At 45.7% G+C, this 15000-nt stretch overlaps 1 protein-coding gene across 2 annotated transcripts in view; it reads right to left on the bottom strand.

Annotated features, from left to right (window-relative positions):
* LOC310785644 (dynamin-1-like) overlaps positions 1 to 15000 on the bottom strand; it is a gene marked incomplete at both ends in the record, with an annotated part of 55667 nt that overhangs the window by 10137 nt on the left and 30530 nt on the right. For both annotated transcript variants that reach the window (XM_083646789.1, XM_083646790.1), the window contains 8 exons: positions 1 to 154; positions 8409 to 8563; positions 8735 to 8821; positions 9508 to 9675; positions 10093 to 10104; positions 11693 to 11804; positions 13138 to 13247; positions 13922 to 14035. The exon at positions 1 to 154 is cut by the window's left edge. In XM_083646789.1, the coding sequence (XP_083502915.1) occupies positions 1 to 154; positions 8409 to 8563; positions 8735 to 8821; positions 9508 to 9675; positions 10093 to 10104; positions 11693 to 11804; positions 13138 to 13247; positions 13922 to 14035 (912 nt within the window). The remainder of the gene's footprint in view (positions 155 to 8408; positions 8564 to 8734; positions 8822 to 9507; positions 9676 to 10092; positions 10105 to 11692; positions 11805 to 13137; positions 13248 to 13921; positions 14036 to 15000) is intronic.

The following is a 15000-nucleotide window of genomic DNA, read 5'->3' as shown; positions in this document are numbered from 1 at the left end:
AGGCGGCACTCTGTTGGGCCTGGAGGGGATGGAGGGAGCACCGGGGTCTGGTGACACTGCGGGGCGAGAGGGAGGGCCGGGAGCCGAACGACCGCCTGGCCGGGGGGGGCCGGGCGGGGCGCGACGCTGGGGGGTCGGACTGGACATGGGAGACCTGGAGAGAGAGAGAGAGAGAGAGAGAGAGAGAGAGAGAGAGAGAGAGAGAGAGAGAGAGAGAGAGAGAGAGAGAGAGACGGAGGATGTTAGCAGAGGATGGTCGGACAGGCAGGGCCATCAGAGCTGACGAGACCCAGGTCGACAAAGTGCACCTGAGGAGAAGAAAGAGAAGAGGAGGGCCAGTACGGAGCAGACAGAGGTGGAACTACAGTAGGTTTGGCAGCTAATAGTATTCTGCCTACAGTATGCAGCTGGGACAACTCCCAGATTCAGATTCATTCACTGTATGTACCAGGAGTTTAGGCATGGACAAATACTTTTGTGCAGTTGTAGATTTGCATGTTATATCTGTTATGAACGGCTTGTGTAGCTAAGTTAGCCAACTACCAAGCTGTGTATGCCATGAGTGTTTCTATATTTCTAGTATAATTTCTGAAGAAGTTGCACATGTTTCAGAACAGATCAGTGAACGCACTTTGTCTGTTTGTTATGTGGTGTTTTACTGACATCTGTTAAGGTGCTAACACACCAAAAACACTTGAAACGACTAGCGGCCAATACGTTACCTCATGTCTCCTTTGTCGGGGCCAAAAATTAGCAATTGAACTCGGGCTGTGAATCTTCACTGGCCTCACGATTCGATTCAATTCGATTCCACGATGCATCTTGATACAGCTCCAAGGATCACATCCTGAATTTTCTGTATTATTACTGCACATGGCTACTTTTTCATCAATTAATACAAGCATTCAGATAAATATCAAGTCCCTTTTTTACTTAGAAAGCTCTTTAAAATCTGAATGTCAACATAAATTTAAACAAACGATTCAGCGATTATCTGTCAACAATCTGATTCTGCATCGTGACACCTCTGCATCGCGATGCATCGACTAAATGATGAATTTTGACACGCTTAAAGGACCCCAGTGGAAATAAGCAGGCTTCTAGTTTGTAACTTTAAGCTGCTTTACTGGGCTATCCTTGGATCATTTTACTTTCGATTTACATATTGTGTACTTTTTTTTTACTACTGTATTAATTGTAAATTTGTAATGGTTTTTATGCATTCTTGATCCGAAATAAACCAAACTAATTTGAACACACTGCAAACATGGCAGCCGATGGGCAGCTAGCATGTTCTGATGAGACCTGATTCATTTAACATTAAATAGAAAGTAGCGTTTCGTTTGCCTGGCGTATGTCAGCTCCTGTCTGGTCTTTTGCTGAAAGGAAGGTGGAAGGTTTGATTCAGTGAGAGGCTCGAGGGACTTAAATAGGTTTGATTCAGTGAGAGGCTGGAGGGACTTAAATAGGTTTGATTCAGTGAGAGGCTCGAGGGACTTAAATAGGTTTGATTCAGTGAGAGGCTCGAGGGACTTAAATAGGTTTGATTCAGTGAGAGGCTTGAGGGACTTAAATAGGTTTGATTCAGCGAGAGGCTCGAGGGACTTAAATAGGTTTGATTCAGTGAGAGGCTCGAGGGACAAATAGGTTTGATTCAGTGAGAGGCTCGAGGGACTTAAATAGGTTTGATTCAGTGAGAGGCTGGAGGGACTTAAATAGGTTTGATTCAGCGAGAGGCTCGAGGGACTTAAATAGGTCTGATTCAGTGAGAGGCTGGAGGGACTTAAATAGGTTTGATTCAGTGAGAGGCTCGAGGGACTTAAATAGGTCTGATTCAGTGAGAGGCTGGAGGGACTTAAATAGGTTTGATTCAGTGAGAGGCTCGAGGGACTTAAATAGGTCTGATTCAGTGAGAGGCTTGAGGGACTTAAATAGGTTTGATTCAGTGAGAGGCTCGAGGGACTTAAATAGGTTTGATTCAGTGAGAGGCTTGAGGGACTTAAATAGGTTTGATTCAGCGAGAGGCTCGAGGGACTTAAATAGGTTTGATTCAGTGAGAGGCTCGAGGGACTTAAATAGGTTTGATTCAGTGAGAGGCTCGAGGGACTTAAATAGGTTTGATTCAGTGAGAGGCTCGAGGGACTTAAATAGGTTTGATTCAGTGAGAGGCTCGAGGGACTTAAATAGGTTTGATTCAGTGAGAGGCTCGAGGGACTTAAATAGGTTTGATTCAGTGAGAGGCTCGAGGGACTTAAATAGGTTTGATTCAGTGAGAGGCTCGAGGGACTTAAATAGGTTTGATTCAGCGAGAGGCTCGAGGGACTTAAATAGGTCTGATTCAGTGAGAGGCTGGAGGGACTTAAATAGGTTTGATTCAGTGAGAGGCTCGAGGGACTTAAATAGGTCTGATTCAGTGAGAGGCTGGAGGGACTTAAATAGGTCTGATTCAGTGAGAGGCTGGAGGGACTTAAATAGGTTTGATTCAGTGAGAGGCTCGAGGGACTTAAATAGGTCTGATTCAGTGAGAGGCTTGAGGGACTTAAATAGGTTTGATTCAGTGAGAGGCTCGAGGGACTTAAATAGGTTTGATTCAGTGAGAGGCTTGAGGGACTTAAATAGGTTTGATTCAGCGAGAGGCTCGAGGGACTTAAATAGGTTTGATTCAGTGAGAGGCTCGAGGGACTTAAATAGGTTTGATTCAGTGAGAGGCTCGAGGGACTTAAATAGGTTTGATTCAGTGAGAGGCTCGAGGGACTTAAATAGGTTTGATTCAGTGAGAGGCTCGAGGGACTTAAATAGGTTTGATTCAGTGAGAGGCTCGAGGGACTTAAATAGGTTTGATTCAGTGAGAGGCTCGAGGGACTTAAATAGGTTTGATTCAGTGAGAGGCTCGAGGGACTTAAATAGGTTTGATTCAGTGAGAGGCTCGAGGGACTTAAATAGGTTTGATTCAGTGAGAGGCTCGAGGGACTTAAATAGGTTTGATTCAGTGAGAGGCTCGAGGGACTTAAATAGGTTTGATTCAGTGAGAGGCTCGAGGGACTTAAATAGGTTTGATTCAGTGAGAGGCTGGATGGACTTAAATAGGTTTGATTCAGTGAGAGGCTCGAGGGACTTAAATAGGTTTGATTCAGTGAGAGGCTCGAGGGACTTAAATAGGTTTGATTCAGTGAGAGGCTCGAGGGACTTAAATAGGTTTGATTCAGTGAGAGGCTCGAGGGACTTAAATAGGTTTGATTCAGTGAGAGGCTTGAGGGACTTAAATAGGTTTGATTCAGCGAGAGGCTCGAGGGACTTAAATAGGTTTGATTTAGCGAGAGGCTTGAGGGACTTAAATAGGTTTGATTCAGCGAGAGGCTCGAGGGACTTAAATAGGTTTGATTCAGTGAGAGGCTCGAGGGACTTAAATAGGTTTGATTCAGTGAGAGGCTCGAGGGACAAATAGGTTTGATTCAGTGAGAGGCTCGAGGGACTTAAATAGGTTTGATTCAGTGAGAGGCTCGAGGGACTTAAATAGGTTTGATTCAGTGAGAGGCTCGAGGGACTTAAATAGGTTTGATTCAGTGAGAGGCTCGAGGGACTTAAATAGGTTTGATTCAGTGAGAGGCTCGAGGGACTTAAATAGGTTTGATTCAGTGAGAGGCTCGAGGGACTTAAATAGGTTTGATTCAGTGAGAGGCTCGAGGGACTTAAATAGGTTTGATTCAGTGAGAGGCTCGAGGGACTTAAATAGGTTTGATTCAGTGAGAGGCTCGAGGGACTTAAATAGGTTTGATTCAGTGAGAGGCTCGAGGGACTTAAATAGGTTTGATTCAGTGAGAGGCTCGAGGGACTTAAATAGGTTTGATTCAGTGAGAGGCTGGAGGGACTTAAATAGGTTTGATTCAGTGAGAGGCTCGAGGGACTTAAATAGGTTTGATTCAGTGAGAGGCTCGAGGGACTTAAATAGGTTTGATTCAGTGAGAGGCTCGAGGGACAAATAGGTTTGATTTAGTGAGAGGCTCGAGGGACTTAAATAGGTTTGATTCAGTGAGAGGCTCGAGGGACTTAAATAGGTTTGATTCAGTGAGAGGCTCGAGGGACTTAAATAGGTTTGATTCAGTGAGAGGCTCGAGGGACTTAAATAGGTTTGATTCAGTGAGAGGCTCGAGGGACTTAAATAGGTTTGATTCAGTGAGAGGCTTGAGGGACTTAAATAGGTTTGATTCAGCGAGAGGCTCGAGGGACTTAAATAGGTTTGATTTAGCGAGAGGCTTGAGGGACTTAAATAGGTTTGATTCAGCGAGAGGCTCGAGGGACTTAAATAGGTTTGATTCAGTGAGAGGCTCGAGGGACAAATAGGTTTGATTCAGTGAGAGGCTAGAGGGACTTAAATAGGTTTGATTCAGTGAGAGGCTGGAGGGACTTAAATAGGTTTGATTCAGTGAGAGGCTCGAGGGACTTAAATAGGTTTGATTCAGTGAGAGGCTCGAGGGACTTAAATAGGTTTGATTCAGTGAGAGGCTCGAGGGACTTAAATAGGTTTGATTCAGTGAGAGGCTCGAGGGACTTAAATAGGTTTGATTCAGTGAGAGGCTCGAGGGACTTAAATAGGTTTGATTCAGTGAGAGGCTCGAGGGACTTAAATAGGTTTGATTCAGTGAGAGGCTCGAGGGACTTAAATAGGTTTGATTCAGTGAGAGGCTCGAGGGACTTAAATAGGTTTGATTCAGTGAGAGGCTCGAGGGACTTAAATAGGTTTGATTCAGTGAGAGGCTCGAGGGACTTAAATAGGTTTGATTCAGTGAGAGGCTCGAGGGACTTAAATAGGTTTGATTCAGTGAGAGGCTCGAGGGACTTAAATAGGTTTGATTCAGTGAGAGGCTGGAGGGACTTAAATAGGTTTGATTCAGTGAGAGGCTCGAGGGACTTAAATAGGTTTGATTCAGTGAGAGGCTCGAGGGACTTAAATAGGTTTGATTCAGTGAGAGGCTCGAGGGACAAATAGGTTTGATTTAGTGAGAGGCTCGAGGGACTTAAATAGGTTTGATTCAGTGAGAGGCTCGAGGGACTTAAATAGGTTTGATTCAGTGAGAGGCTCGAGGGACTTAAATAGGTTTGATTTAGCGAGAGGCTTGAGGGACTTAAATAGGTTTGATTCAGCGAGAGGCTCGAGGGACTTAAATAGGTTTGATTCAGTGAGAGGCTCGAGGGACAAATAGGTTTGATTCAGTGAGAGGCTCGAGGGACAAATAGGTTTGATTTAGTGAGAGGCTTGAGGGACTTAAATAGGTTTGATTCAGTGAGAGGCTCGAGGGACAAATAGGTTTGATTCAGTGTGAGGCTCGAGGGACTTAAATAGGTTTGATTCAGTGAGAGGCTCGAGGGACTTAAATAGGTTTGATTCAGTGAGAGGCTAGAGGGACTTAAATAGGTCTGATTCAGTGAGAGGCTCGAGGGACTTAAGTAGGTTTGATTTAGCGAGAGGCTCGAGGGACTTAAATAGGTTTGATTCAGTGAGAGGCTCGAGGGACTTAAATAGGTTAGATTCAGTGAGAGGCTCGAGGGACTTAAATAGGTTTGATTCAGTGAGAGGCTCGAGGGACTTAAATAGGTTTGATTCAGTGAGAGGCTCGAGGGACTTAAATAGGTTTGATTTAGCGAGAGGCTCGAGGGACTTAAATAGGTTTGATTTAGTGAGAGGCTAGAGGGACTTAAATAGGTCTGATTCAGTGAGAGGCTCGAGGGACTTAAATAGGTTTGATTTAGTGAGAGGCTGGAGGGACTTAAATAGGTTTGATTCAGTGAGAGGCTGGAGGGACTTAAATAGGTTTGATTCAGTGAGAGGCTGGAGGGACTTAAATAGGTTTGATTCAGTGAGAGGCTCGAGGGACTTAAATAGGTTTGATTCAGTGAGAGGCTGGAGGGACTTAAATAGGTTTGATTCAGTGAGAGGCTGGAGGGACTTAAATAGGTTTGATTCAGTGAGAGGCTGGAGGGACTTAAATAGGTTTGATTTAGTGAGAGGCTAGAGGGACTTAAATAGGTTTGATTCAGTGAGAGGCTCGAGGGACTTAAATAGGTTTGATTCAGTGAGAGGCTCGAGGGACTTAAATAGGTTTGATTCAGTGAGAGGCTCGAGGGACTTAAATAGGTTTGATTCAGTGAGAGGCTGGAGGGACTTAAATAGGTTTGATTTAGTGAGAGGCTCGAGGGACTTAAATAGGTTTGATTTAGTGAGAGGCTCGAGGGACTTAAATAGGTTTGATTCAGTGAGAGGCTCGAGGGACTTAAATAGGTTTGATTCAGTGAGAGGCTCGAGAGACTTAAATAGGTTTGATTCAGTGAGAGGCTGGAGGGACTTAAATAGGTTTGATTCAGTGAGAGGCTGGAGGGACTTAAATAGGTTTGATTCAGTGAGAGGCTCGAGGGACTTAAATAGGTTTGATTCAGTGAGAGGCTCGAGGGACTTAAATAGGTTTGATTCAGCGAGAGGCTCGAGGGACTTTCCCAAAGGCACGTCGTCATGAAAATATCTATTTTGGAATGATCAGGCGAGCTAAATTTGGAAAATGAGCAGAGCGTTTTGTGTGCCGCCAATTCAACATGTGGAATCAGCCGGAGACGCCGCTGGCGTGTCTACACTAGAGCCAATGGTGCATCAGACATGGCCGACGGCTGACTGTTGGCTTGGTGTGTCTGGGACTTTACACTAGGTTACTGTTGGCTTGGTGTGTCTGGAGCTTTACACTAGGTTACCTGACTGTTGGCTTGGTGTGTCTGGGACTTTACACTAGGTTACTGTTGGCTTGGTGTGTCTGGGACTTTACACTAGGTTACTGTTGGCTTGGTGTGTCTGGGACTTTACACTAGGTTACCTGACTGTTGGCTTGGTGTGTCTGGGACTTTACACTAGCTTACCTGACTGTTGGCTTAGTGTGTCTGGAGCTTTACACTAGGTTACCTGACTGTTGGCTTAGTGTGTCTGGGACTTTACACTAGGTTACTGTTGGCTTGGTGTGTCTGGGACTTTACACTAGGTTACTGTTGGCTTGGTGTGTCTGGGACTTTACACTAGGTTACCTGACTGTTGGCTTGGTGTGTCTGGAGCTTTACACTAGGTTACCTGACTGTTGGCTTGGTGTGTCTGGAGCTTTACACTAGCTTACCTGACTGTTGGCTTGGTGTGTCTGGAGCTTTACACTAGCTTACCTGACTGTTGGCTTAGTGTGTCTGGAGCTTTACACTAGCTTACCTGACTGTTGGCTTGGTGTGTCTGGAGCTTTACACTAGCTTACCTGACTGTTGGCTTGGTGTGTCTGGGACTTTACACTAGCTTACCTGACTGTTGGCTTGGTGTGTCTGGGACTTTACACTAGGTTACCTGACTGTTGGCTTGGTGTGTCTGGGACTTTACACTAGGTTACCTGACTGTTGGCTTGGTGTGTCTGGGACTTTACACTAGGTTACCTGACTGTTGGCTTGGTGTGTCTGGGACTTTACACTAGGTTACCTGACTGTTGGCTTGGTGTGTCTGGAGCTTTACACTAGGTTACCTGACTGTTGGCTTGGTGTGTCTGGGACTTTACACTAGGTTACCTGACTGTTGGCTTGGTGTGTCTGGGACTTTACACTAGGTTACCTGACTGTTGGCTTGGTGTGTCTGGAGCTTTACACTAGCTTACCTGACTGTTGGCTTGGTGTGTCTGGGACTTTACACTAGCTTACCTGACTGTTGGCTTGGTGTGTCTGGGACTTTACACTAGGTTACCTGACTGTTGGCTTGGTGTGTCTGGGACTTTACACTAGGGATGGGCATTTCTAGCAAAAACACTATTCGAAATTCGCTGGCCAAATTCGAATTTAATTCGAAATTCGAAAAAAAAAAAAAAAATGTAAAAATAAAAATAAAAATGATTTTTTTTTTTTTTTTTTTTTTGAGTGAAATGTTGCATTGTCTCCCCTGATTCTAAGTCTACGGCTTTATTAATTAATATAAAAAGCTTCTGCTGTGGATTTTTAGCTCAAACAAGCATTGCACCACTGAAGTAAAGAACATGTTACATGACATTGACATTTTCGAAAATAAAAAACAGTTTTGACAATCATGAGTGGTTCATTAAATATTTAGTAGGCTCAGGTCTGAGTGCCAAAGGGGTGCCAAAGTCACCCCCTCTCCCTCTTCATGGGATTTCATCCGCCATTCATTTTTCCATAAACCTTGCTTAAATGCTTATAAAAATTGTTTTACTTGCTCAAACCAAGCGATTTGACTATACTTAGAATCAGGGGAGACAATGCAACATTTCACTCAAAAAAATTTTTTTTTTCGAATTTCGAATTTCAATAATAAAAGTCGACCTTGATAATAACAACGATTATTCGAAAATTCGAAATTCGATGCCCATCCCTACTTTACACTAGCTTACCTGCGTCCTGACGGCATCCCGGTCACCTGCAGCCAGGAGTCGTCGACAGGCGGAGGCATGGACGTGGTGATGGTGGAGGTGCTGATGTCACCAATGATGTGCAGCCCCTCCCGCAAAGCGTGGTACATCTTCAACGTCTCGTCACGATGCTGCGCCTGGACGACAGAGAGAGAGACACACCTGAGTGTGGTGCCTAATTACTCATTACTTTTATTATACAGTAATTTGCAAAGTAATTCAATTTGTTTTTGAGACAAGTAACTAGTAACTGTAACTAATTACTAATCATCAGTAGCCTTCATTATAGTATGGTATGGTCTGTCTACCTGTTCCTGGGACTCCTCCATCAGTGTGTTCTGGTCTCCACAGGAGTAGAGCTGAGCCAACAAGTCAGCATGGATGAAGTCTTTAGTCTGAGGAGAGGAGAGAGAGGAAAGGAGGAAAGAAGCATTTTTTTCTGATAAACTGTTTGAACTGACACATTTAATAGCCTACTGGTAATGCTTAAGACGTGTTTTGTAATGGTGTTGCTATAATAAGCTACTCGAAATTGAGTAGACTGTCCTCGTTACAGTTCGATGAAACAGCCTGTAACTGGTTTCGGGACTACCTTTCTGGGAGAACTCAATGTATAGAGGCCAAGGGCTTGCAGTCTAGTCTTCTGGAGATGAAAAATGGTGTGCCGCAGGGCTCTATTTTAGGGCCAACATAGTGTAGTGCCAGCGTGTAACTGCCAGGAAAAGACGCTATACAGACACACGCCTTTAGGCTCGGGCTGAGAATGATCATAAGCGTTAGGGCCCGGGCCGGGCTAGGGCTTCAATTTTAGGCCCGTGCAGGGCTCTAGTGTGTGTGTGTGTGTGTGTGTGTGTGTGTGCGCGCTCACGTGCGTGCATGTTTGTGTGTGTGTGTGTCGTACGTTGTTGACCATCAGGTGCATGATGGTCTTGGTGTGTGTGTGTGTGTGTGTGTGTCGTACGTTGTTGACCATCAGGTGCATGATGGTCTTGGTGTGTGTGTGTGTGTGTGTGTGTCGTACGTTGTTGACCATCAGGTGCATGATGGTCTTGGTGTGTGTGTGTGTGTGTGTGTGTCGTACGTTGTTGACCATCAGGTGCATGATGGTCTTGGGGATCAGGTCTCTTATGGTGCGGTGAATGATTGACAGGTAGGAATCCACCAGGTTCCTCACGATCTCAACCTGCCGCTCCAGCTGAGGGTCCAGAGAGTGGATCTGCCCGTCCGCGCTGCCTTCCTCTGCCTCGGCCTGACACACACACACACACACACACATGCACACACACACACACACATGCACACACACACACACACACGCACAAACACGCACACACACACACACACACGCACATGCAAACAGACACGCACGCACGCACGCACACACACACACACATTAAGACACGCACGTGCGAACGCGGGCACACACGCACCCACATACGCACACACACACACACACACACACACACACACACACACACACACACACACACACACACAGAGCGTATATTCTGTAAACACCACATCCTGTTGATTGTTTCCATGGAGACACCAAGCAAAAACAGAGACAAACACAGGCAGACAGACATACAGACAGACAGACACACAGACAGACACACAGACAGACACAGACAGACAGACACAGACACAGACCGATCGACTGACTTACCTTCTCCTTGTCCTGGAAGATGAACAGAGGCCATGACAATAATAATGTTAGAATCATGTAATCATCTGTATTGACAGTGTAATGGTAAATGGCCTGCATTTATAGAGCGCTTTTATCCAAAGCGCTTTACAGTCAGTAGGTACATTCACCCATTCACACACCGATGGCGGCACGCTACCACGCAGGGTGCTGGCACACCTATCAGGAGCAATTTGGGGTTCAGTATCTTGCCCAAGGACACTTCGACATGCAGACTGGAGGAGCCGGGAATCGAACCACCGACCTCTTTTATCCAAAGCGATTAGTGGACGACCCGCTCTACCTCCTGAGCTACAGCCGCCCCGTAGTGTGTAATGGTGTTTATTAATGATGTAATAGTCTCGCTAGCCAGCCTCTCTTCCCTTCCGTCAGAGTCTGGCGCCGCAGGTTTCCATTGTGGGATTGCGAAAAAAATGCTCTGTTTGGGTTAACCAATCATCCTCGTCTTGGGCGGTGCTTAGCGTTAGTGCCATTGGAAAATAGTTTCAGGGTGGAACTTGTGCCGAGCAGGCCTTCTTTATTGCACAATCCAAATTTTCTTCAAAACTTGCCATTTTCAGAGTGTAGCAACGAGTTAGCCTGTAGGTTTCTGCCGTTAGCTTTCTACGCTAGCTAGTTAGCGTCGTTGTTTTCACATTCGGCGGCCGGGAGCATTACAGCGACACACATGGGAGCGGAAGCCGCTCTGATTGACATATGGTCGGAGCCAATGACAGAGCGTGTGACAGAGCTTGCAAGCGGGGGAGCGGATATCCTGCTGCCACCGAAACAGCCGCTCGAATGGGAGAGCAGCTTTAGAGCAGGGGCGGGCTGATCCCTGTTGCCTGTTTCCATGGTGCCAGACTCTCTGACGGAAGGGAAGAGAGGCTGGCTAGCGAGACTAATGATGTAATGATCTGTATTGATGATGTAATGGTGTTTATTGATGATGTAATCATCTGTATTGATGATGTAATCATGTGTTATGATGATGGCATGGCGTGTGTTGATGATGTCATGGCGTGTGTTGATGTCATGGTGATGATGTCATGGCGAGTGGTGATGATGTCATGGTTTGTGTTGATGATGCCATGGTGTGTGTTGATGATGTCATGGCTTGTGTTGATGATGTCATGGCGTGTGTTGATGATGTCATGGTGTGTGTTGATGATGGCATGGCATGAGATGTGTTGATGATGTCATGGCATGTGTTGATGATGTCAAAGCGTGTGATGATGTCATGGGGCATGTATTGATGATGGCATGACGTGTGTTGATAATGTCATGACGTGGGCATGACGTGTGTTGATAATGCCATGACGTGTTGATGATGTCATGGTGTGTGTTGATGATGTCATGGCATGTGTTGATGATGTCATGGCATGTGTTGATGATGTCATGGCATGTGTTGATGATGTCAAAGCGTGTGATGATGTCATGGCATGTATTGATGATGGCATGACGTGTGTTGATAATGTCATGACGTGTTGATGATGTCATGGTGTGTGTTGATGATGTCATGACATGTGTGGATGATGTCATGGTGTGTGTTGATGGCATGGTGAGTGTTGATGATGCGTACCACATTGCGTTCAGGGTAGACTCCGGCTCGGAGGAAGGAAGCCTTCCAGCTGTCCACCTCCTCCTGAGACTCACTGGCCAGCTCCAACTGACGGTAGTCCTTATACACATTCCTTACACACACACACACACACACACACACACACACACACACACACACACACACACACACACACACACACACACACACTCCCCTTAAACATTTTTGCTTAATATATACTTAGAGATTTTCCTTTTTCAATTTTTTGTGCTGCTGATTTCTACTGCTACTTCAAAGAACTTAAAATGCACCTGTAGATTATGCATGGCGAGCGCGGATCTATAAATAGTATGAAATAATTTGCGCGGATTTATGGCGGGCAGACGGTTCATGCATACACGCGGATTAGGATGGCATAAAAGCTCATCCGTGCATCTCTAGTCTGTGTGTGCGCCCGCTGATGTTTGGTAGGAGGAGGGGGGGGGGGATGTTTTGGGGTATTTGGGGATATTTTGTTTATTTTATTGTCCCCCCATTTCAAAACTCCTTCCGGCACGCCTGATGCGCATGCTACCCAGAACCCGCTGGGTCCAGCAGAACCCGCTGGGTCCAGCAGAACCCGCTGGGTCCAGCAGATGGGCTGGGTCGGCAAATTAGGAAAATATTGCGGGTGTGAGTGGGGCGGTTCAGGACAGGACAAAGCAGCATTATCTTACATTATCTTATAATAACTTACAGCAGCCAAACAAGCAGAACAATGCTTTATTAAAGACGTGAACTGTGTGTGTGTGTGTGTGTGTGTGCGTGCGTGTGTGCGTGTGTGTATGTGTATGTGTGTGTGTGTGTGTGTGTGTGTGTGTGTGTGTGTGTGTGTGTGTATGTGTATGTGTATGTGTGTGTGTGTGTGTGTGTGTGTGTGTGTGTGTGTGTGTGTGTGTGTGTGTGTGTGTGTGTGTGTGTCTCTCTCTCTGAGTGAGAAGCATGGAAAAACATGGAAAAGCACTTTTAATGGATTGGGTTGGTGAGGGCCTTGGAAAACCCTGACCCGCATCACTCGGAAAATCTGACCTTCTGAGGAGCACAGGAATGCATAAAAAACATCAAAAGAAACACTTCCCTGCCACTGAGCAGCAACCAATCACAGCAGATAGTGAGCAAGACGCAGCTCACTGATTGGTCTGATTTGGTTTAGTGGGTGCAGTTTGGTTGAAAGAAAATTCCTACATGAAACTGCACACAACAAGGTCTGTTCTGGAAAGAGACATTGCTGTTGAGTTTTTCAAATGTATCTTTTGGCGGTTTGAGCACCACAAACCGAGTGCCATCCAGTTCCATTATATTGGAGATAAGGCAGAAATCTCTACTCCAGAACCCGACAACTTGCACCAAACCCATCTAGATGGATAAATAGCACCCCCCCCCCCCCCCCCCCCCCCCCACACACACACACACACACACACACACACCTGTGCTCGGTGTTGAACAGGGCGAAGATGTGTTTGCTGGACATGAAACTTTTCTCAATGTCCTTGAGCTTCAGGTTGTCCACAGTCAGCATGTACTTTTTCTCTTTCTCCTGCAGGGGGCAGACACACACACACACACACACACACACACACACACACACACACACACACACATGCAACTTTATTTGTATATAGAGAGCCAAAGTCATGCCCTCTTCCGGGTTAGGCATCCAAACCAAGGGATTTCGTCCGCCATTCATTTTTCCATCTTTTTTAGTTAAAATTGGCTAAGTGGTGTCTGTGGCGCTGTCAGCCACGATTTGTGATGGAAGTGATGTCATCAGTGATGTCACTTGAGCAATTGTGATGTCATCAGTGATGTCTCGAGCAACTGTGATGTCATCAGTGATGTCACGCGAGCAACTGTGATTGCCCAACTGTGATGCCACTCAGGCAGTTGTGATGTTATCAGTGATGTCACTCTGTGCTGTGATGTAGTATGAGCCAATGGCACACAGTTGCACAATGGCGCCTAGGTGGTGATGTCTGTCTGTCTGTCTGTCTGTTAGTCATGATCTTGGGAAGCCACGGAGCGATTTCCATAACTGCAGCATCATCTCCAGAGTCTCCACCCCAGGAATCGAGCGCAGCGCACGAGATTCCTAGTTTGGTCAAATGCTTATAAAAATAGTTTTACTTGGTCAAACCAAGCAATTCAGCTATATTTAGAATCAGGAGAGACCATATACTAAATTTATAATAATATTTGTAAGTTTTTGGTCACCTCGTCATCTTTGTACCAGGACAGTGTCTCGGCGGTCAGGACGAACCAGTACTCTTTAGCTCCGCCCTTCATGATGCTGATGTTGTTGATGGTCAGCCATCCTTTACGGATCACCTGCACGCACGCGCACGTGCACGCACGCACGCACGCACGCACGCACGCACGCGCACACACACACACACACACACACACACACACACACACACACACACACACACACACACAGTATTAGCTGTGGTGTTTCAGCTCCAGAAGCTAAAGTGCGGAGTCATGAGGGATAATGGACGATGACAGAACAGAAAGATGACATGCAGATCAATAATCTGATCAATAATCTGATCAATACTCTGATCAATGATCTGATCAATACTCTGATCAATGATCTGATCAATACTCTGATCAATGATCTGATCAATAATGTACAGGATGGAGGAGGAGGATGCCCCCTCAACTTACAAATCGATCGCAAAGAAATATTGTTAAAATATCGTATCGTTATCGTGAACCCAATATCGTGTATCGTATCGTATCGTGAACTGAGTGTATCGTGACACCCCTACTAATGAGGGTTTCACACTTCCATGACTGGAAGTTCCAAGCAACCCCAAGTGGGGTCACTTGGAATTAAAGTGGGGTCGCCTGAATCCCCCCCCCCCTTTTTTTACACACCAAACACAATTGAACTAGCGAAGAAGATGAAGAGGATGAAGAGGATGAAGAAGATGAAGAGGATTAGGGCAACATGTGAAAAATGTATTTGAGTTCTGAGTTTGTCAGAATTCTGAGAAAAAAGTCAGAATTCAGATTAAATTCAGAATTCGGAGGGAAAAAGTCAGCATACTCTTGTTACATGTGACATCATAGAGAGCCCCAGGGATGACGTATTTTTGTAGGCTGAACGCGGAAGTCCCGAACTTCCTGGTTCTTCACTGTTTCTGTCTATGGGATTTTTGAATGGGTTTTTGGCGCGATGCTTCAAATAATGTCTGTGGGCAACGCAAGTTTAATCAAACGCGAACCAAGGTGCAGCGGGATAATCTTCACACATGAGGACCACTTTCATGAGTTTTGAAGCGTAA

The sequence above is a fragment of the Poromitra crassiceps genome, assembly GCF_964638095.1.
Source record: "Poromitra crassiceps genome assembly, chromosome: 11".
NCBI classification, from domain to species: domain Eukaryota; kingdom Metazoa; phylum Chordata; class Actinopteri; order Beryciformes; family Melamphaidae; genus Poromitra; species Poromitra crassiceps.
The sequence above is the reverse complement of the archived record's forward strand: the minus strand, read 5'-3'. Positions and strand labels throughout refer to the sequence as shown.